Genomic DNA, 22,706 nt, shown 5'->3' on the forward strand with positions numbered 1-22,706 from the left:
GGAAACAATGTTAAATGGCTCAATTTACATAGGGAACAATGGTAAATGGGCCAGAAACCCCCCAAAACACCCCTTAACACTGAAATGTCCCCCCAAAAGTAGTTTACGCCACCCCACGATCAACGCGAACCCAAAGCGTGGCGAGCGCAGCGCTACGCGTCCTCTGACCTTTTCATACCCCCACTATCCACGTCGGCGTGGAGTTGAGAACAGAATAGTGTGGCGAGCGCAGCGAGCCACCGAGCCCTAAGCGTGACGAGCGGACGCGGATACCTGTGAAGCCCGCGAAGGGACGCGTTTACCTGTGAAGGTATCCGCGTCCCCTTGCGGGGCTCGCCACGCTTCGGGCTCGGTGGCTCGCTGCGCTCGCCACACTATTCTTTTCTCAACTCCACGCCGACGTGGATAGTGGGGGTATGAAAAGGTCGGAGGACGCGTACCGCCGCCCCTCGCCGGCTCGCTGCGCTCGCCACGCTTCGGGTTCGCGTTGATCGTGGGGTGGCGTAAACTACTTTTGTGGGGACATTTCACTGTTCAGGGGTGTTTTTGGGGGAGTTTCTGGCCCATTTACCATTGTTCCCTATGATGATTTGGTGAAATTGAGGCATTTAACATTGTTTCCTATGGGAAATCGGGGGCATCGCGTCTGGACCATTTAAGCCTTTTTTAGCCGCATACGACGCGACTGACGCGATTTTGACTTTTTTCAATGCATTTCAATGGGAAAATCGTGGGCATTGCGTCGGTCGCGTCGCAGACCACTAAAAATGACACCCGATGCCCGCGATTGTGGCCGTGCTAGGAAACAAGTACCAAAAGTTTTAATATTAGTAATATTCAATACTAATAATAGTCAATACTACTACATAATAATAAATTATTAATAATTATTATTAATGACTGTTATTACATATTACTATTCTATTATTGAGTAACAGTAATACCTAATAATTATTATTATTATTACTACGGTTATTGCATATTACTATTTTATAGTACCTAATAATTTTTTATAATAAGGTGGTATTGTTGTTGTTCAATAATAAATATAGTAACAATAGTTATATGCAATAATAGTGATAAACAATAATTATAAATAATATATAATAAAAATAGCAATATTCAATATTATGTATTACTGTTGTTATTACTATTAACAGTAATATGGAATGTTACTATTTTTATTATTGATCTATTTATTATTAATAATGGATATCAGTAATACTCTATATTACTATTGATAGTAGTAGCAATAATAGTAATACATACAATTATTGGGCATTACTATTATTGCATATCACTATTGTTGCTATTTTTATTGAGAAACAAGAAGAGTTATACATAATTATAATAAGTTATTATTATGTATTACTGTTACTCAATAATAAAAATAGTAATAATGTATGCAATAATAGTAATAATATTGGTTTTACTAAATAAATGGGAAATATAAAAAAGAAAGGAAGTAGCGCTTTACCAATGAGTTGTAATCAATGTAAAAAACATTTAATATGCATAGAATAAAAAATTTGACATGTACATAAACATATGGATCCTGATGAGCAACAGTGTGACGATGGCAGTTAGGGGCCTTGAGAGGGAGCAGCTTCCAACGCGTTTCACTGCCTCTAGGGGCAGCTTTTTCAAGGATATGCTGCTATGGGGCTGGAGGGGGTATTTATACCTGCATTTGATTGTCAAACATAATGCACCTGTGCACATGCACATCTCATTGGATTTTACATACATATTATTCAATGATGGAGAGCAATAGAAGGCAACAAAACTAGAAAGTAACATTTCGAATATGCTTTAGTAATAAATGCACAGGTGCATTATGTTTGACAATCAAATGCAGGTATAAATACCCCCTCCAGCCCCATAGCAGCATATCCTTGAAAAAGCTGCCCCTAGAGCCAGTGAAACGCGTTGGAAGCTGCTCCCTCTCAAGGCCCCTAACTGCCATCGTCACACTGTTGCTCATCAGGATCCAACCAGCCGTCTTCACCTCCACATTTGGAGCCTTTGCTTGTTCAGGACATTCTCACCTGCTTTCCACACCATCGTGATTCCCACATAGGAGAGATACACCATCTACCCTTTTCCCTTCAAATGGAGAACACAGCTTAAAACAGCAGTCCTTCACGGATACAAGTCTCCCAAGGGACACCCAGCGGTAAATATACCAACCTCCTATTGTGGTTTTTGAATCCAGTGGACAGCCATTTATATACCCCCAGTTCAAAGAACTGCATCATTTCCCTTTGGGACTTTTTCCATCCAGACGGCATTAATAGGAACGGATCCCATTATATAGTGGCACATACAGTGGGCCCTTGAGAGAGTTTTATATTTCCCATTTTTTTATTATTTATATGTTTATGTACATGTCAAATTTTTTATTCTATGCATATTAAATGTTTTTTACATTGATTACAACTCATTGGTAAAGCGCTACTTCCTTTCTTTTTTATATTTCTCTTTTTTAAGGGACCCACTCAGTCCCTTTAAGTAGCAGCTTTCTTTTTGACATACACCCATTGACAGCGCCCTCGGACTACCTTAGGGCAGTCCCTTTCTTGTTTACTAAATAAATGGGTATGTTTTGCTATAAAATTGTCACTATAATACAGGTATAGCCAGATATCCCAAAACCAAAATATTCCGAAAACAGTAGTTTTTCAGAATGCCGTTTTTGTTTGTTCCCTCCACCATTGCTCCCTCGGTGGCCATCGTATTAGTTTTCAGCGGCATTCCCGCCCCCAAGGATGCATTGCGCGGTTGTCCCAGTGACGTCACAAAAGCACAGCGAACACGTGCAATGCATTTTTGGGACCTGGAATTCCACTGAATGTATAATTCCTAAAACCAAAACAATCTCTTATCCAAAATTCTCGTGGTCCCAAGCATTTCGGATAAGGGATACTGGCCTTGTGCCGAGCTAGAACACTGCTTAAACACAGATGGCAAAATATGAATATGATTAAATTGAAAAGGCAATAACTGATCTCTGCGTAAAGCCTCTGATAAAACCACCTATTGATCATGGTAGAGGAATGTATACAAAGGAATTTATGCGTTGCACACAGAACTGCGTTACTGTATAAGATGATGTAGACTAGGGTCAAGATTTTACTGACTTGATTTGTCTTTCTTCAACAGTGGTGGTGGAGGACAATGATGATGAAGAAGAGTCTCCAGAGATTCAGGTTCCTGGAAAAATTGGCGCCAAGAAACAAAAGAAGTTGGAAGAGAAGCAAGCGAGAAAAGCCCAACGTGAGGTAGGAAAATGACAGTGAAATGTGTTGGGCTCATATGATACAACACAAAGGCTTTAGTGATTTCACTGGCTCTTATTGAACTGCTGGACAGCATTCCTGTCACAAAATGGCTGCCAATGGCAGCATTGATGATTCAAAATGGCTGCCAGCAGTTATAGGGGCATTGTTTTCACCAGTAAAGAGGCAGACTATAGACATTTAAGCATCCTGTAACTTGAATTTTGTGCTCCATTCGTCTCTTTAGAATTACATTCTCATACGTTAATATAATTTGTGCACCCTTAACAGGAAAAACCATAATCGAAGCTATTGAATTTAGGTAAACTAGTTTATAAATGAGAACTAATTGCTGTGATCCGCCTGGTGTTCTCATGATTATATCACACATTTAGCACAGTTGTGACCTGAAAGCAGTTGGACCAGAGCACAAACTTTAAATTAGCTGTATTTGGTGACAGAGCTCTGGGGCTGAGAGTTCTATACTGACCCGAGTGCTGTTTGCACGTAGTTTGTATGTTCTCCCCTTGTTTGTGTTGTTTTCCTCTGTGTGCGAAGATATCCTCCCTCAGTTGAAAAATACCTTATTTAGAATGAGTAGGGACTAATGGATGTTTAGTATCTCGTGTACAGCACTGTGTAATATGGGGGCGACAGATATTGAAACTGAAATAAATAAATAAGGCTCTTTCGTCAACATCTAGTCCCTTGTTGGTCACCGGTGCCACATGCGGACTGTACTGCAAACTATAAACCCCAAACTACAACACGTGTTTGTTAGTGTTTTTGTTTATTTTTGGAAATGTTGCTGTTAAAACATACTTTTTTTTTATTTGCTGGTGTCGCATAACAGCTGTCAATCGTACAGTGTTTCATCCTCTTCCCTCTTGTCGTCTAAGCCCACTTCTCTTCACATTTCACTCACAGCTCTCCAGGGCTTAAAGTGGTCAATGAGAGGTGGTGGAACTCCTTTCCCCTGACATCAACCACCCCCCCTCCCAATTTAGGCAAACTTGAGCCAGTGCCAGGGTTTTTGGCACCACCTGCAACTATAAGTTTATGTCCTACCTCCCCTTCTTTATGAAGGGACAGTGGTCATACAATTTGTACCCCCAATTTAAATTATTTCATACAGTAGCACAATCGCATACACATTACACCACATGCAATGCCCCTTACTCACTTTTCATGTTACGCTGCACAGTAGTACTCTTTATACATGTATGCAACACAGTAGCTTTGCTTATACACAATGCCCATAGTAGTACAGCTCCTTACACATAATGCCCACAGCAATAGTACCATGTGACAGCTTGAAATCTCATATGCTGTGCCAGAGAAGAAAGCTGCTGGGACAGTCTTTTCTGTTGGAATTACTGTGCAGGTCTGTGCTGGAGGTGGAAGTAGTTGCCCCTACCATTAGAGGTGGTGGAACTCAGTTCCCCCTCACTTTAACCCCTGCAGCTCTCCTTTACTCCAACACTCAGTGACCATCTTTGTCCGCATACTCCTCTCCATCATTGGCCTCAAGCCTCTAGTTGTATGTTGATTGAGTCCTCACTACTTACATTTAAGCTGTAATGTGTACTGATCTGTGGCGCTCTGTATTTGTACTGTATTTTTGTTATTTATTCAATGTTATGCCAAGTTTTGTCTCCCTGTATTGTTCCTTTGTATGGCGCTGCGAAACACTTGTGGCGCCTTATAAATAAAATTATAATAATAATAATCCTCGTGTAAAATATTGGCAACAAAATGACCAGTATAATTTTATAAGGTAAAGATCCCTCTGAGCTCTGCTGTGTCCCATTTGAAGCAACATTCTGTTGCGATACAGCAAGTGTTACAGCTCCAGATTCTGGTGATCGTCTTAAGCAAATCTTCTGTATCACACGAATATATATTTAATCTTTGTGCTAATGTTTTTTTCCTGATAGGCTGAGGAGGCCGAGCGCCAAGAACGCAAGAAACTGGAAATCAAACGTGAAGAAGAAAGACGGAAAGAAGACGAACTGGTCCAGATGGAAGAAGAGAAAAGGGTAACTTCTTTTTTTTTTTTTTTTTTTTTTTTAATTTCCTGTTAATGACTGTAATATTTGTCATCAGCATTTCAAGAACACACACACACACACACACACACACATTAGCTTCAGAAATGTCCATTTATGTATTGAATACACACTTTGCCAGCCTGAGAGGTGGGAGCAATCTGTGCTGCATCTTAAGTGGTTGCGTATCTGAGACGCTGCGTTCATGCAGTGGGAGGCGTAACGATCATCGATTTTGGCCATCGGACATCTGGGTAACCCATAAAGTTTGCTCAGACTGTTCAGCTGCCGACGCTAGTGAAACTGTCTGACAATCTTTACTGGCTTAGTCGCTCCTCTGTTTTGTGAATCACACCCACCTACAGAAGTCTGCGGCTTCCCCAACACTGCACCTGAAACTGCGGCTCTGGGAAATGCCTACTAAAGAGACCGTTGGGCAGCAGTGATTTGAATCTGTTTAATGGCTGAGTTCAAATTCATCCCCGTCTTATACAATCCCATTGGAGGGTAGTGTAATGTTAAGGTGCCCACACACGCACCGATCCCGGCGATGCTATGCAATGGTGTGCGCTCTCCCGCGGCACCTCATCGCACAGTACAAAAAGTATGTGCTGCACATACTTTTTGTAGTAGCTTTCTATCGCTTCGCATGCACAAGGCATACGATGCGATGTGTGCTAGTTAAGCACAGAACGCACGCCAGGATCGAGGAGTCTGTGGGCACCTTAATATGGGTTGTATCATCTGAGAAATGGAAGCACACTTTTTGTAGTGGATGAGTAAACCGTAATCTGATAGTGTTCTGTTACAATGTGCCCTAATTCTGAAGGCCTTTCACAAGTTATACCTTCCTGCTTTCAATATTCAGGCAAAACCTATGAGGAAACAGAAATAACTTGGCCAGTACGTGGTCATTGTCCATCTGGAACTTCCAGATGTCATGAAAGATTGGTCTGCAATGTTGGTGAAGCTCAGCGACCTATGAGTTGTTCTAGAGCAGGCATGTCCAACGTTGGCCCTCCAGATGTTTTGAAACTACACATCCCAGCATGCTTTGCAATAGTTTTAGCATTCTCTAATCGCAAAACTGTGGCAAAGAATGCTGGGATGTGTAGTTTCACAACATCTGGAGGGCCAACGTTGGACATGCCTGTTCTAGAGGCTGGGATTTGCAGCCACTTGAGATAAAACCATCTGCTTTTCCATCGCAATGGCGAAACATAATCCCCACTTTGCAGATGGCTGTTGCTGTGAATGGGTGAGGGCGGAAGGATACGTGTGCTGTTAATCTAAGGCGATACGGCTTAGATGAAATAGTTTGGTCACAATGCAAGTAGGTTAGGAGCTCTTTCGGTCTTTTTTTTTTTTTTTCCCACAGATGCAGTAAAAGTAATCGATAACTTGCAAAACAAATGCTTCAGCTATAAGGCCGTATAGAACAAGAGCAATAGTCTGAGGTTTCTCTGAGCATTCCGCAAATATTCATACGGAGATGTATTAGGGTGCTGCACTTTTTACTTGCAATTAGAACTTTGAATTGTTTTACATTTATGCTAGTAGAAAATAACACTGCCACACGCGGCCCCTGCACTACTTCTTTCTTATGGAGAAAACCTTCTAACCCCATAGCAAATTAGTCCTGTGCCCTTGGCCTTCATCCCCTTCCCCTTTTCCCTAAGCTTGGAGCCCATATGAAGTCAGTGATTTAGTAGTAACAGCCTGATCTATTTTAACTGCTAGTAGGTGGCCCCTACCCATTGCATGCCTACCCACCCACCATCTCTGAAGAAGCTGGTTATGCAGAATGGGAGAGTGCAGTGGTGAGTCACTGTCATCTATACCACCACGTATCTCCGCTATGTATGGGCTGGAGCTGCAGAGCTAATCTACTGTATATGTCCCCCTATGGTGAATGGTTAATTGTTTGAGGTATAATTATCTGTAGCGTAGGTGGCGATCGGTCCCATAGGTGACTGCTAGAGATGTCACTGTCTGTTACAATGTCTTTTCTACTGCCGAAAGTGATTATTTAATCTTTACGTATCTGTTTTTATGAGTTCAGATAACTTTAAATCATGTGACTTTGAGAAGAGATCGCCCAGCGTGGTACAGTTGGCGGCAGAGAGAAGGTTTAATAAACACGTTTCACCTAGTATATCTGGCCTGTGACCTGGAGCTGTTCAGCTCTCTCTTGCACGCTAATGAGGTCTGAGCAGAAATCCGTGTGGGGCTTGTGGTCTTGTCCAGCTGTAACTGCACTTCGTATGGGAGAGCTGCTAGGCCCATAGATGCCCTACATGGAATAGCTCCCAGGCCCTATACCAGGCCGGCATATGTTCCTCACTATTGGGGAATATTCGTAAAATGACTGGTGCTTTAATTCAGGGATTTGTCATTTAGTCCTCATCACTCACTTGTAAGGTCCCTGAGGAGTCTGGGCCTGGTTCACGTGTGTGCAACAAAGTTTCATTTGCGCCTGCAGACTCAGTGGACTTACAATAATACGCTCATGACTCAGCTGCTGTCTTGTGTACAGAAGACATAGGACACTAGATGGGTCGAACCATTAAACTTGTGAGAAGCGCTGAATGTCCGCAGTTGGACAAGCCAAGAAACAAACAAATTCACAATGGCTGATCAGGACACGCCCGCAAAGTACAAGCCTGTGTTTTTGTAGCCACTCCCCTCAAAGGGCCACTGTCCTGACCTTTGTGGCAGTGACACGTTCGCATCTGCTTTGGGTCCTATATCAAGAGGTCAAATAGCAAGGGAAGATGGATTATACCCCCCTGTATGGTGACTATACAGTGCTTTTTGCCTCACTGCTTTCCCCAGACAAAGCAGAATCTGGATATTTAAAGTGGTTGGTTTTTTGTTAACATTTTGAAATGGTCCTAAGATCCCAGCATTAACCTGGGCCAGAAAGCAGTTGATCAGGGGTTGTAAAGGGGGCGTGCTGAAATCCAGAAGGAGTGGCCACAAAAGAATATATTTTTCCCATCTGCTTCTGATTCCATACTGTCCCACCCTATTCCTGCGATCTGTCGATCAAGGACTTCGTACCTCGGATCTCCCGTAATTAATTTGGGGGGGTCGAGCTTTTAGCCCTGCGGCTCTAGCTCTATGGACCTCTCTTCCCGACAGTTTGAAAGGCCCCCACTCTAGAATCCTTCAAAAAAAAAAAAAAAACTCAAGACAGTTTACGCAACATTTACAGAGTTCCTTTCAGTATAATTTTGAGACGCTTTCATGTACTTCAGTGTTCCTGTACTGTATTATTCATTCTATCTATTTAACCATTTGAGTGCCAACCTCTCTGTAAGATGCGCAAAATATCGTCTAAAAATGCCAGCGTCGCTCACATTTGTTATATAAATTCAAATAAATAAATGTTGTGCAAAAGCAGATTATAAATCTTATATAAGGTAACGTTACGGGTCAGTATGACGAATACAAGTGTTTGCTTGCCAGTTTTCCTGTCGGTTTTGGCAAATTCACTAGGCACTCAAAGGGTTAAGCAGATTGAGTCCTATTGGAGAAAGAGGAGCTATACAAATACAATTATTCTTATTACATTTGACCCCATTACTAGGTAGTAAGTGCCCCCCCCCCCCCCCCCTTATCTGTGCCCCTGCATAGGGCAGCAAGATGTGCTCACATTACGTATTTCTGTGTAAATGAAATGACTGTTCCCCAGCTATTTGGCAAATGAGCATTCGTACAGCAGTAGAGTGCACACGTACTTGGTATAACTGGTCTTTATAACTACAGAGGAGGTCTAGGGTGCAGCAGATGATCACTTTAACACCTGCGACACCGTTCTCTGTACAGAATTAGTATTTAGGGGCAATGTTGGAAAGTGGTGGTGGCAGCTCAACTCCCATCTTTGTGTGGCCCGGTCATCCGTGCCGATACCTTTACATCAGGCAATGTGGCAGCTCCCACCAGTGTGAGAAATGTAGAACATGCAGACACCCTGTAAGGAGGCACTTACTGTATGTGCTAACGTCCTACTGAACATTTAATGGTGTATAGAATGTTCACAAACCCAGTGTAGTAATGATGTATATTTTTCCCTGCGAGCAGGACACAGCTGGCGTAGAAAGCAGCCGTGTCTGTTCTGCGTGCCCAAGCAGTCTTCACTGTGCGGCACGGATCCCTCTTGGGGAATTCCCTTTTACCGGTGGAGTTTTTCTCGTGAGGAAATGGTTTACCAACTGACACCTTATCACCGAGAGAGAGCTTCCTTTTCATTGCAAAACAGTCCGCCTCGTACGAGATCAGAGGTCTGCTGTGAGTGCGTGGCACCATCCTTCCTGTGCACAGGCTGCATTAGGGCTATGTCTTCTCACCACAGAGTTTTTTTAATTTCTATTTATATGATAAGAGTAGCAGCTGCAAGACCAATCGCTAAATATTTATAAGGGTGTGTTTCTGGTTTATTTATTTTTTTAAAGCTTTTGATTAAATTTTTTATATTTGATCTTGCGTGCCGGTAAATGTAGTGTGCAGATGAAGTGCGGTTCTCTTCAGTGGAAGATAGTGGGTATAAAAGTCTACACGCCCTTCTTCCCCACATGTGATCTTGCAACGTGCAAAGCGCAGGTCCAAGAACGGACACATACCGTTTATAATCCGAGCATAAGTCAACCCGAATATAAGCTGAGGCGCCTAATATTCCCACAAAAAATTGGTCTCAATAATAAGCCTAGGGTGGAAATGCAGCAGCTAGTGGTAAATTTCCATGTTTAATAATACCAGGACACCACAGGCTGCTGCCCCTGCATAATAACATACACCCGACCTCTCCTTCCCTCTATCATTTATTACTTCACCTTTCAATACCTCTTCCAGACCTGCATCTCCCACCCTCCTTCCCTACACTTCTACTTCCCACTGCACCTCTCCGTCCTTGGGCCCCAGCTGCTGTCAATGTACCAAAGGTGCGAAATGCAGCAGACGCCTGGGGTCCCGGCTCAGGCAATGTAAAGTAGGTGCAGGATGCAGCCGCCGCCTGGGGTCCCATTGTTTCCTGGGGTCTCAGCTGCTGGAGCCTGGTGGTGCAGAATGCTGCTGCTGCTCAGTCCCTGATGTGGCAGTGTAGGACGTTACTGCTGCCCGGGGTCCCAGCTTCCGGCAGTGAAGGTACGACAAAACCCTCAATGCCAGCAGACATGTCTTCAGTGCAGGAGGGTGGCGGCCATTTTCCCAAAGCCGGCGGCGGCCATTTTCCCAAAGCCACTGACTTGAATATAAGTGGAGGAGGGCTTTTTCAGCACAAAAATATGCTAAAGAACTCGGCTTATACTCGAGTATATATATTTTGTAAGGGAAAAACAAGTGAAATGCATAAAACCTGCAATACACCCATTGTATACACACCCTCTCAAAGTGATGCCACGTCTGTTAAGTGTCCACTATTAACTGCTGTGTTCTGCACAACTTCCTGGCCGTTCCGGATTTCGCCGCCCGGCAGGAGCCGGAGCGTGTGAAATAGCCCTAAGGCTGGTTTCACACACTCCGGCTCCTGCCGGACGGTGAAATCCCGCACGGCCCGGGAGCCGTGCCGCACAGTCGTTTATCATGGAGGGGATGGCCACAGCCCGGCAGCCGTCCCTTCCAGTGGCAGGATCCGGCTGCACCGTGCGGCTGGGCCGTGGCCGTCCCGTGTGAATGGACACAATAGTGTCCATTCACAACTAATGTGTGCGGCACGGCTCCCTGGCCGTGCGGGATTTCACCGTCCGGCAGGAGCCGGAGTGTGTGAAACCAGCCTAACGGTCCACTTATGCAGATACAGCGGCAGTCACCTCTATGCGTCCTGGACAATATCCAGGAGTTCTGGCACAAACTACACACTTGCTACCGTTAGCGGATGCTGCGCCCGGGAGTGATAACGATGGTTTGAGCACACGTATGGGGACCACATAGTCCATACTCGTCTCAGCATTTGTTCCGTCTGTACACCAAGGCATGTTTCCATTATGTCGATATCTGAAATAGGTTGACAGGGTTGGGAAGGTCGACACAAGCATCAGATCAACAATGTCAAGGTCAACAGTCAAAATGTCGACATGATTAAAATGGAAAAAAAAATTGAGCCGCCATGTGCGACCTAAAGCCCGTTGACACAATTCATGTTGACCTAAAGTTGGGCAATCCAATGACTCCTACCCAGAGACATCTGCATTGGCACATCTTGCCAGGACATGACGGCTTGCTGAGCTACACCATTGCTTGTGAGTTACCTACCACCCATGTGCTGGTCCAAAGAGATGGCAATCACTCCGTGCAAGGCAAGGGCTGTAAGGAAGATGGTCCAGTAGCCAATACAGATGATGCACAAATGTGTGTGCGTGCGAGACACAGCAGCCCACATCGCTGGCTTGTTATATGAGAGACCTAATTCCGTGCATGTCAGGATCCTCTACTCCCACGTAAAACATAGAAGTGCACCCAAAGAGTAAAGACGTCTGTTCAGTCTGCTGATTCTGTTCAGCTTCTACCCCCCCCCCCACAACATAGATAGATACTAGGTGCTTGTTTTCTATCTATCTATGTGTCTATCTATCTATCATGCTTACAGGGTGCATTGCTATTTTGAAGGTCTTAATGATCATATCTCCTGATAAGTTTAGCTCCTTCAGAATGGCTGTCATGAACTGCATCAGGGTTATTATTTCTGGGGATTTAATACAGGAGATGTGATCGGAAGAACAGTATATTGGGGTTTTCCCGCACTGACTAGATTACATGTTATGCCTGACTAATATCTATTATAGTGGATATTATAAAGCGGCACTTTTTTGTTTTTATTTGGAAATGTTATTATTATTATTTACAGTGTCTTTTATAGCGCAGCAGGTTCCGTTACAGTGTCTTATATAGCGCAGCAGATTCCGTTACAGTCTCTTATATAGCGCAGCAGATTCCGTTACAGTGTCTTATATAGCGCAGCAGATTCCGTTACAGCGTCTTATATAGCGCAGCAGATTCCGTTACAGTGTCTTATATAGCGCAGCGGATTTCGTTACAGTGTCTTATATAGCGCAGCAGATTCCGTTACAGTGTGTTATATAGCGCAGCAGATTCCGTTACAGTGTCTTATATACTGTAGTGCAGCGGATTCCGTTAGTGTCTTATATAGCGCAGCAGATTCCGTTACAGTGTCTTATATAGCACAGCAGATTCCGTTAGTGTGTTATATAGCGCAGCAGATTCCGTTACAGCGTCTTATATAGCGCAGCAGATTCCGTTACAGTGTCTTATATAGCGCAGCAGATTCCGTTACAGTGTGTTATATAGCGCAGCAGATTCCGTTACAGTGTCTTATATACTGTAGTGCAGCGGATTCCGTTAGTGTATTATATAGCGCAGCAGATTCCGTTACAGTGTCTTATATAGCGCAGCAGATTCCGTTAGTGTGTTATATAGCGCAGCAGATTCCGTTACAGTGTCTTATATACTGTAGTGCAGCGGATTCCGTTAGTGTCTTATGTAGCGCAGCAGATTCCGTTACAGTGTCTTATATAGCGCAGCAGATTCTGTTACAGTGTCTTATATAGCGCAGCAGATTCCGTTACAGCGTCTTATATAGCGCAGCAGATTCCGTTACAGCGTCTTATATAGCGCAGCAGATTCCGTTACAGCGTCTTATATAGCGCAGCAGATTCCGTTACAGCGTCTTATATAGCGCAGCAGATTCCGTTACAGCGTCTTATATAGCGCAGCAGATTCCGTTACAGCGTCTTATATAGCGCAGCAGATTCCGTTACAGCGTCTTATATAGCGCAGCAGATTCCATTACAGCGTCTTATATAGCGCAGCAGGTTCCGTTACAGCGTCTTATATAGCGCAGCAGATTCCGTTACAGCGTCTTATATAGCGCATCAGATTCCGTTAGTGTCTTATATAACGCAGCAGATTCCGTTACAGCGTCTTATATAGCGCAGCAGATTCCGTTACAGCGTCTTATATAGCGCAGCAGATTCCGTTACAGCGTCTTATATAGCGCAGCAGATTCCGTTACAGCGTCTTATATAGCGCAGCAGATTCCGTTACAGCGTCTTATATAGCGCAGCAGATTCCATTACATTGTCTTATATAGCGCAGCAGATTCCGTTACAGTGTCTTATATAGCGCAGCCGATTCCGTTACAGCGTCTTATATAGTGCAGCAGATTCCGTTACAGTGTCTTATATAGCGCAGCAGATTCCGTTACAGTGTCTTATATAGCGCAGCAGATTCCATTACATTGTCTTATATAGCGCAGCAGATTCCGTTACAGTGTCTTATATAGCACAGCAGATTCCGTTACAGCGTCTTATATAGCGCAGCAGATTCCATTACATTGTCTTATATAGCGCAGCAGATTCCGTTACAGTGTCTTATATAGCGCAGCCGATTCCGTTACAGCGTCTTATATAGTGCGGCCTATTCCGTTGCGCTTTACAATTGGAAACCGTACTAAAATAAACGGTACTTGTTTCCTAGCACGGCGCCACCGATTTTAATTGTATGCAATCGGGTTGCAAAAATCTGGCCCATCGCATGCAACCAATTTCATGCAATGCGATTGACCCAACCGACCCGATTTTACTTTGGCCCCAATATTAAATGCCCCCCAGACCCCATTTTTCATTCTATGCCCCACCATTGTTAACGCCACGCCACACGTGAACCCGAAGCATGGCGAGCGCAGCAGTATGCTTCCTCCGACCTTTTCATACCCCCACTATCCACGTCGGCGTGGAGTTGATTTTATATAGTGTGGCGAGCCGATGCACATTACTTCACAGGTATTACGCGTCCCCTCGTGGGGCCCACTGCGCTCGCCACGCTTCGGGTGCGGCGGCTCGATGCGCTCGCCGCACTATATAGAAATCAATTCCACGCTGACGGAGATAGTGGGGGTATGAAAAGGTTGGAGGACGCGTACCGCCGCCCCTCGTGGTGTGAGACATGGACCGGTCTGCAGAGCATAGCACTATTTGTCATGTATAACTGTGCGGCGTACTTCGGTACTTGTGTGACCAATATGTGCTGCTTACTGTCCTCACTGCAATCTCTAAAGCACCAATTACGTAAGAGAAAAAAGTATTCTGTTTGTGCTTTTATATTTTTTTTTATTTGAATTTTGGAGAAAAACACTTCACATTTCCATAATATGATCTTTGCAAGCATTTCTGATCACTGACAGTAAGTTTACATTCCATATCCTCCGTCAATTCAAAATAGCAAGAATGTCTCACTATGAATGAATGTGTCATGCAGTGTGTGTACAGTAAAGCACATTAGCTCGGGCATAACTGTTCTTGCCCTGTACTGTACAAGCAGGTCCATGCGGGCACCTATAATTCGGCTGCAGACAGCCCGTGCCGGCTTCTGTGACTGTTCTGTTCCATTGGTGTAATTACTGTAATCACTCTCACCTGTGATGACCACTTTAGTAATGCTTTGCCCCTCTGTCTGGTCTGTAGTGTCTGTGTCGGGGCATGTAATGTTTGGTCATCACAGGGCAGTAGCTGTCCCTCTGGCATCCTGTGACTGGAACACCAGCTCCTCTCTCACACAAGGCTGCACTCTCCTCTAGGTGAGACCACACTCTGTGCTGTGGAAGAGGAACTCACCAGTTATACGGCTAGACGGGGGCGTGTGTAGTGTGCAGCCTGTGCTGTATATAATAGGGCTCTGCAGGCTGCCTGTGTAGTGCTATGTCCTAACCCTGCTGGGGCAGTACATGGCGATGTGTCTCCCGGCCTCACCGCTCTTTTATCTCCCCATAGGAGGAGGAAATAAGAAAAGCCAAGGAAGAACAGGACAAGCGGGACCATGAGGAGTACCTGAAGCTGAAGCAAAGCTTTGTGGTGGAGGAGGAAGGCGTGGAGGAGACCATGGATGAGGAGCAGGTGAGTCCCTTTTACACAGCCAATACCTTATATTTGCCTAGATTGTTACGGGGTGAGTTGTGGGCATTGCCAGTGATGCATCCAGTCAATGACACCTAAGGTGTCCCCATTTCATCCATGGATAAAATGTTTTAGAGCTTCATCCAGAGAGTTTATAGTCATGTGTTGTGAAACCGATCCTCGAGATCTACCAATGATCCACGTTTTCCAAATTACCTAGCTGGTGCACAGGTGTAGTCATTACTAACTCACCTTTCCCAGACCACCTAGCTGGTGCACAGGTGTAGTCATTACTGTCACATTCCTCGGACTCCCTAGCTGGTGCACAGGTATAGTCATTACTAACTGTCACATTCCCCAGACTCCCTAGTTGGTGCACAGGTGTAGTCATTATGGTCACATTCCCCAGACTCCCTAGCTGGTGCACAGGTATAGTCATTACTAACTGTCACATCCCCCAGACTCCCTAGTTGGTGCACAGGTGTAGTCATTATGGTCACATTCCCCAGACTCCCTAGCTGGTGCACAGGTATAGTCATTACTAACTGTCACATTCCCCAGACTCCCTAGTTGGTGCACAGGTGTAGTCGTTACTAACTCTCATTCCCCAGGCTCCCTAGTTGGTGCACAGGTGTAGTCATTATGGTCACATTCCCCAGACTCCCTAGCTGGTGCACAGGTATAGTCATTACTAACTGTCACATTCCCCAGACTCCCTAGTTGGTGCACAGGTGTAGTCGTTACTAACTCTCATTCCCCAGGCTCCCTAGTTGGTGCACAGGTGTAGTCATTACTAACTGTCACATTTCCCAGACTTCCTAGCTGGTGCACAGGTGTAGTCATTACTAACTGTCACATTCCTCGTACTCCCTAGCTGGTGCACAGGTGTAGTCATTACTAACTCACATTTCCCAGACCACCTAGCTGGTGCACAGGTGTAGTCATCACTGTCACATTCCCCAGACTCCCTAGCTGGTGTACAGGTGTATTCAATACTAACTCACATTTCCCAGACTCCCTAGCTGGTGCACAGGTGTAGTCATTACAGTCACATTTCCTAGACTCCCTAGCTGGTGCACAGGTATAGTCATTACTAACTGTCATATTCCCTGGACTCCCTAGCTGGTGCACAGCTGTAGTCATTACTAACTGTCACATTCCCTGGACTCCCTAGCTGGTGCACAGGTGTAGTCATTACTAACTATTACATTTCCCAGTCTCCCTAGCTGGTGCACAGGTGTAGTCATTACTAACTGTTGCATTTTCAAACCTGCTGCATCATTCCTACTAGGGATCCCAGGATTTTGACCTGAAATCGTTGGGATTTGAATCCTGTGATTGAGGCTTCATATAAAATTCACTTTTTTTTTTAAGCTGGGCAGCGATGAACACTAGTATATGGCTCAGATGCTGCCCGGCTGACTCTTCTCACCCCCCTGCAGTGCCGCTGTTAGGGACAGGGATCTGTGCTGAAAGACATGGTGGCACCCAGGCTGTGCAGCATGACCCCTGACATCACGTGACTCTGCACAGCCTGGCCGCCGCTATGCCTGTCAGCATAGATCACTGTTCCGAACCCGGATGCCCGGACACACGCCCGCTGTGTCGCCCGTCCGCAGGAGACTGACTCCTGCCTGTCACAACCGACGTAAGTGACTGCACGGTCACTTACAGGGGGGATGGGAGGATTGTCTGGGGTAGGGGTCGGGTTTACTAGGCAGTTATAATGACAAGTGCGGTGCGGGCAGTTTTGGGGGGGGTGGGGGTCATTTAAAAATTAAATTTATATAAATTATTTATTATAAAAAAAAATATTAGAGAGGCATATCCCGAGATTGAGCATTTTTCAATCCCGATTCCCAGGATTGAAAAAATGGCCGGGGATAGGCATCCCTTATTCCTACTATAGATCCACAGGTGGCCTGATATACATGAACTGTTGGTAGATCTTGAGGACAGGTTTGGCCAATCCTGGCTTATAGTCTTATGTGGCTGTGCGGTGTAGAGGGTTCAGCGCAAAGAGCTGTTTGATGTTCAGCGAGGCTAGGTGTAAGTGTGCACCAGTGCTATAGTGTTTCCTTCTGGTCGTGTCGGTTATATCCGACACGTCAACTTCTTCGGAGAGAAAGTGTCATCTTCTGACGCAAATGGAATTTCCGTGCTCTTGAATATATCCTAACCTGTAACCTAACATGGGAAACTTCTCTGAATCCGATATATAGACAGAAATATAACACACACACCTACCTCGTGCAAGAATAGCAAATCCAGATTTGGCATCCCCTTTATGTAAGCGATGCATGTAATCCGCTCCTGTGCCGGTCTTTGTGGGGTATCTCGTTACCAGCTGTATTTTACCGCGGGTAATTTGATCACTGTGAGCTATCGAAATTGGCTCCAGAAAATCCAGCTCTGTACTAAATATTGGGGATTCTGTTTACAGAAACATTTGTGATACAAGGACTAAGTAACCACTCACTGGTACATGATTCCTAACACAGTGAAACCTTTTTTAGGTAGGCTGCCAGCGAGTGAATGTGAAATTGGCCATTTAAAAAAAATATATATATTGCGGTAACGTCTCGTTTTTACTGGCTGAATAATTAGTGCAGAATTGATTTCCTCCCGGGTTTTTGGAAAATGACAGTTAAGCTGGGTACACTCTAGACCACGTGTGTACCCAGAAAGATCACTGGCGACGGGAGCTGGCATTGGCAAGCGCATTCACGCATGCCGATGCCAGCGGTGATGGGTCAAGTTGCATTCCGCAGCATAGCCCTCATTAGCGATGTCTGGTCTTGACCCTGCGCGTAGAAGGGATAGAGGTCATTGCTGGCAACACGCTGGAGCGCGCGTTGTCAGAGACATGGTTTATGCACACTGGACGATTTAAACCAGGCATGTCCAAACTATGGCCCTCCAGCTTTTGCCACAGTTTTGCTATTTGGGAATGCTATAACTATTGCAAGGCATGCTGGGATGTGTAGTTTCACAACAGCTGGGGGGCCATAGTTGGGACATGCCTGATTTTAAACCTTTTGTTACGACCCGTTCAAAATATAAAAAAAAATCATTTTAAAAAAGTTTTAAAAAGTTGACTAGTGTGTGCCCAGTTGGGTCTATGTCTTAAGCGTTCGAGAGTACCAACCAAACCAGCTCCTAACTGTCCTTCTCATACAAAGCCTGTAACATGGCTGTTGGCAGCACAGAAATACTTAATCGCCATCCACTTTATCTCTCTCCACTACTTAAGGCCCATACACACTGGGTGATTTTGGGCTGGATGCAGCTCAGTTTACTTGTTTGAGCGGCTTTCAGCTCAAAAGCTGCCCGGAGTGTACGGGCCGGTGGTGAGCGGTGACCGCTGATGCGCGGTCCCACATCAATGCCGGCTGCCGATTGCTCATTGGCTGGTATTACCAGCAGACGAGCGACTGAGCGGGTGGCTTTCCATAGCGTCCTGCTATGGAAAGCCGCCCACCCCCGGGAAAATCACTTAGACGGGCGATAATTGCTCAGTGTTGGCGATTTCTAGCCCAGCGATATCCCCCCCCGCTGTGTATGATCGCTGTGTATACAAACTGGGCAAAATGCCAGGTGTGCATGCACCCCGAAGTATCACCCAGCCCGCTTGTTACTGCAAAGAAAAGTCCCCAGTTAACTCTTATTGGTGAGAAATAGTTACACCTTTTCCGATGTGATAATTTTAGTAAGTGTTTCTGATGTACCAAATAAATGTAAATAAGGCAGCTGAGGAGAAAACTCACCATTGGGGGGTGCATATGATTAATAATCAAGGTTATGAAAAGATTCCGGTTTTAAAAACATCCTTTTTTAATCATGAATTCACAAATGCACACAATCCTTGCATCCAAAACAATACAAAAATTCTTAACCAAAATATCCGCTAAAAATGCCGGCGTCGCTCACATTTGTTATATAAATTCAAATAAAAAAATGTTGTGTAAAAAGAGATTATATTCCCTATTCCAGTAAAGTGCTAGTGGAATATATAAATCCTTATCAGTCAGTGGTAGAGTCTTTAGTGTAATGTTTTAATCCCTTTCAATTAGAGGTTGATTATCCATGCAGGTGCTACCTTATCGGAGACAGCAGATCCCCAAAAGGATTCCCACTGTTGTAGCAGACTGCAGCAATCCCCTGCATGCACTGTGCTCCTAATACTGCCGCAGCTCCTGCACACAAAACCCCGGTTGTGAATCAGGATTTCAAAGGGCTGAGGCACTCCTCCAAATACTGACAATTCCGATAGTGCTGTTCCTTCACATGTTTCTCCGTTATTATAATTAAACCGGTTTATCAGAAGCTGTTTGAAAAAGGACAGTTAGGAGCTGTTTGGCCAGTACTTTATCTCTCTCTTTGACTTTGTACATCTGCCCCATAATTAGAAAGTCCTTTCCAGAATCGGGTTGTTAGTCATTTTGCCACAATGAGATCCTTACTCGAGAGAAACATCGCATAGATATTGGGGGTATTCAATGTTTCCCATTATTTGTGATTTTCAGAAATAATAGGGTGTGAGGATTCAATCCCGGCCGTGTTCGTCAGGAATACAGCTGGGATTCGCGTCTGCATGTCTGGCTCTTTGAAAAGCTGAATCTGCTTTCACAGATTGAAATGAAATGAAAATTTCAAATGAATGCGAATCTGTTCCATCCATAAACGGCAGCTATTTCACTTTTCCGCAGAAAGCGACAAGATTGAATACCCCCACCCCCACCCCGCAATGGAAGTGTTCTTCTATGTGTGTTTAAAGCTCTAAGTTTATATTGGTGCAAATATATGTTTGGCTTTATCTGGATCAATACAGAATGTGGGGTGGAATCGGTGAGCTTTATATTACTAGAAACAAGATATCGGCAGGGACGTAAAATGCCTGCATACCCCCCAACCTGCTCCCCTTTCTGTCCACAGTGAAACTTAATATTCTGTAGACATTTATTGTGTTATCTTCTCTTTTTTTCTCGTGCCTCTAGTGTCCATAATAAATAAAAAAATAGTAGATTTTTTTTTTTAAATTCTATGAAACTTTTAGGTGTAGGGTTTATATGGGTCTTGCGGGTGCTTCTTGGTCAGGTTCATACTGCACTGAGTATTCCTTCCTCTGTGCCTGATGCCCCGCCAGCCGCAGAGCTGGACACGTTGGTTCTGTATTTCTCTTGCATGGTTGCTCCTATTCCTTATGTTACGGCCAGATGAATCGTTAGTGTTCTGACCAGTTGCAGTGGTTCCTGCAGTGTTTATCTGCGTGTTATTTGGGGGCTGGTTGTACACCTGGAATGGACAGATTTCTGTGCGCAGAGGATGAGGACCACGACGAACTCCTCTGGTTACAAATTCTGCACACCGAAATGGAAGCATTGGGTTTTTTTAGCGGTAACCTGACAACCTGTCTAAGCCTTGGAGATAATACATTGCATCGGGCTATTGCATTTGTGTGTTGCTGCAGACTGTGGCAGCGCATTTACTTGATATGCACTTTATCTTTTGATACGATTCCATTTTATTAGTATTAAACATTGCACATCCATTGTGGGGCCATATCAATTTAAAATAACAATAAATAAAAAATCGCAGTAATAAAAAAAAAATGTTCTGAACAATTGATAAATGATTGTATTGTTTATAATATTAATATATGAAATGATGCAGTCACAGCTGTGAGAGGTAACCGTGTTAGAAGTCACCTTGGCCTGTTCTGTGGTCACCGTTATCATGGGTGACAGTAATTAAGACATTGCCAACTGTAATTGTGTGACATGGTAACGTTTGGCACTCTAGCTGCGGTTGAACCACAAATCTCAGCATGAGCTGCCGCTGGTGTATCATACTGCAATAATGAGGCAGGGCATCCTGGTATTTGTAGTTCTAGAATATTCCAGGCACTGAGCGATACCCATAGGTGGTAATCAGCTGCTGCCACAATTAGCTGTTTTGCTTATTACGTTAAGCATAAATAATTTGAATTGGGCGGGGGACACCATCCCAGGGCACCCCTGCAAGTGTCCCGAGCACCCCAGGGTGCTGTGGCACACAGTTTGGGAACAACTACACTAGAAGATCTCTTACCAAATCCCAGTATTGATGGTAAGAGTCTGGGCCCAGTAGTGCAATTATATACTCTAGTTCAGCACAGGCCAACCTGTGGCTCTCCAGATGTTGTCAAACTACAAATCCCAGCATGCCTTGCCACAGTTTTAACAATACCTTATCTTAAAGCAAAACTGTGGCAAGGCATGATGGGATTTGTAGAGAGCCACAGGTTGGCCAGGCCTGCTCTAGTTGTTTCTTGGTTATGATACAGAGTTTGGGAATGAATGTTTCTGGCCAGACGGCTGTAGAACAGCTGCACTTTGTATACGTAGTGTAAGGCAATGGCTTTTCTGTCGCCTAATGACTTCTACGTGGGTAAAGGTTGCTGTTCTTAGGATTCGGGTTAGTATTCATAAAGGCTTCTCCATTCCAACCGTACCCAAAATGATTACTACTTGCAGACAGCTGGGGTAATTCTGTCTCTTCTGACATTAGAGGAACAGTCTGTCTACATGGTGAGAGACAGATCCGATCTGCACATTCAATCCTTGGGAGGTTATGAAACCGTTTCTCATCTACAGTTTTCGCTGCATGGGAACCTATATCTCCCCCGTGCCTGTCTGACCTTCAGAGAGAATGAATGTGTGCTGTAAGTTTGTGAAAACCACAAATTGAAGACTGTGTTTATACGCCCCCCCCCACGCCCAGGGTGTCTTGCACCACATTGCTTGTCTGTGTGCAGTACTGCTTGCAAGCCTGGAGTTGGGCTGGTATTTGTGCTGTGCAGGTAATGGCACATACAGCAGGGTGTATAAGGAAACCGCTGGTGGCGGCGTGCTACAGCAGATCTACAGGGAGCCACACGCACTGTGTCTGTCCGCTGGCGTAACATACTCCCTCCAAAGCCTCCAGTATCGGAGCATGTTGCAGCCGGAGATTATTTGCCCTATAACTCAGTAATTTTTGGTCTCCCTAAACAATATTTTATTACCTGTATGTGTTGTGCTAGGCAGCCTTTGCCGTACATCGAAAACTCCTGTGGTTATAGGACCTCTCCTCCATCCCTGCTGTGGTTATAGGACTTCTCCTAGATCCCTGCTGTAGTTATAGGACCTCTCCTAGATCCCTGCGGTGGTTATAGGACCTCTCCTCCTAGATCCCTGCAGTGGTTATAGGACATCTCCTCCATCCCTGCGGTGGTTATAGAACCTCTCCTCCATCCCTGCTGTGGTTATAGGACTTCTCCTAGATCCCTGCTGTAGTTATAGGACCTCTCCTCCTAGATCCCTGCAGTGGTTATAGGACATCTCCTCCATCCCTGCGGTGGTTATAGAACCTCTCCTCCATCCCTGCTGTGGTTATAGGACCTCTCCTAGATCCCTGAAGTGGTTATAGGACCTCTCCTAGATCCCTGCAGC

General features: G+C 44.8%; 1 protein-coding gene across 2 annotated transcripts in view; it reads left to right on the top strand.

The window, feature by feature from the left end:
* DDRGK1 (DDRGK domain containing 1) overlaps positions 1–22,706 on the top strand; it is a 45,955-nt gene that overhangs the window by 14,247 nt on the left and 9,002 nt on the right. For both annotated transcript variants that reach the window (XM_083185978.1, XM_083185986.1), the window contains exons 3-5: positions 3,163–3,281; positions 5,216–5,317; positions 15,112–15,234. In XM_083185978.1, the coding sequence (XP_083042104.1) occupies positions 3,163–3,281; positions 5,216–5,317; positions 15,112–15,234 (344 nt within the window). The remainder of the gene's footprint in view (positions 1–3,162; positions 3,282–5,215; positions 5,318–15,111; positions 15,235–22,706) is intronic.

This window comes from Crinia signifera, chromosome 1, assembly GCF_055691185.1.
Source record: "Crinia signifera chromosome 1, ASM5569118v1, whole genome shotgun sequence".
Classification (NCBI taxonomy): domain Eukaryota; kingdom Metazoa; phylum Chordata; class Amphibia; order Anura; family Myobatrachidae; genus Crinia; species Crinia signifera.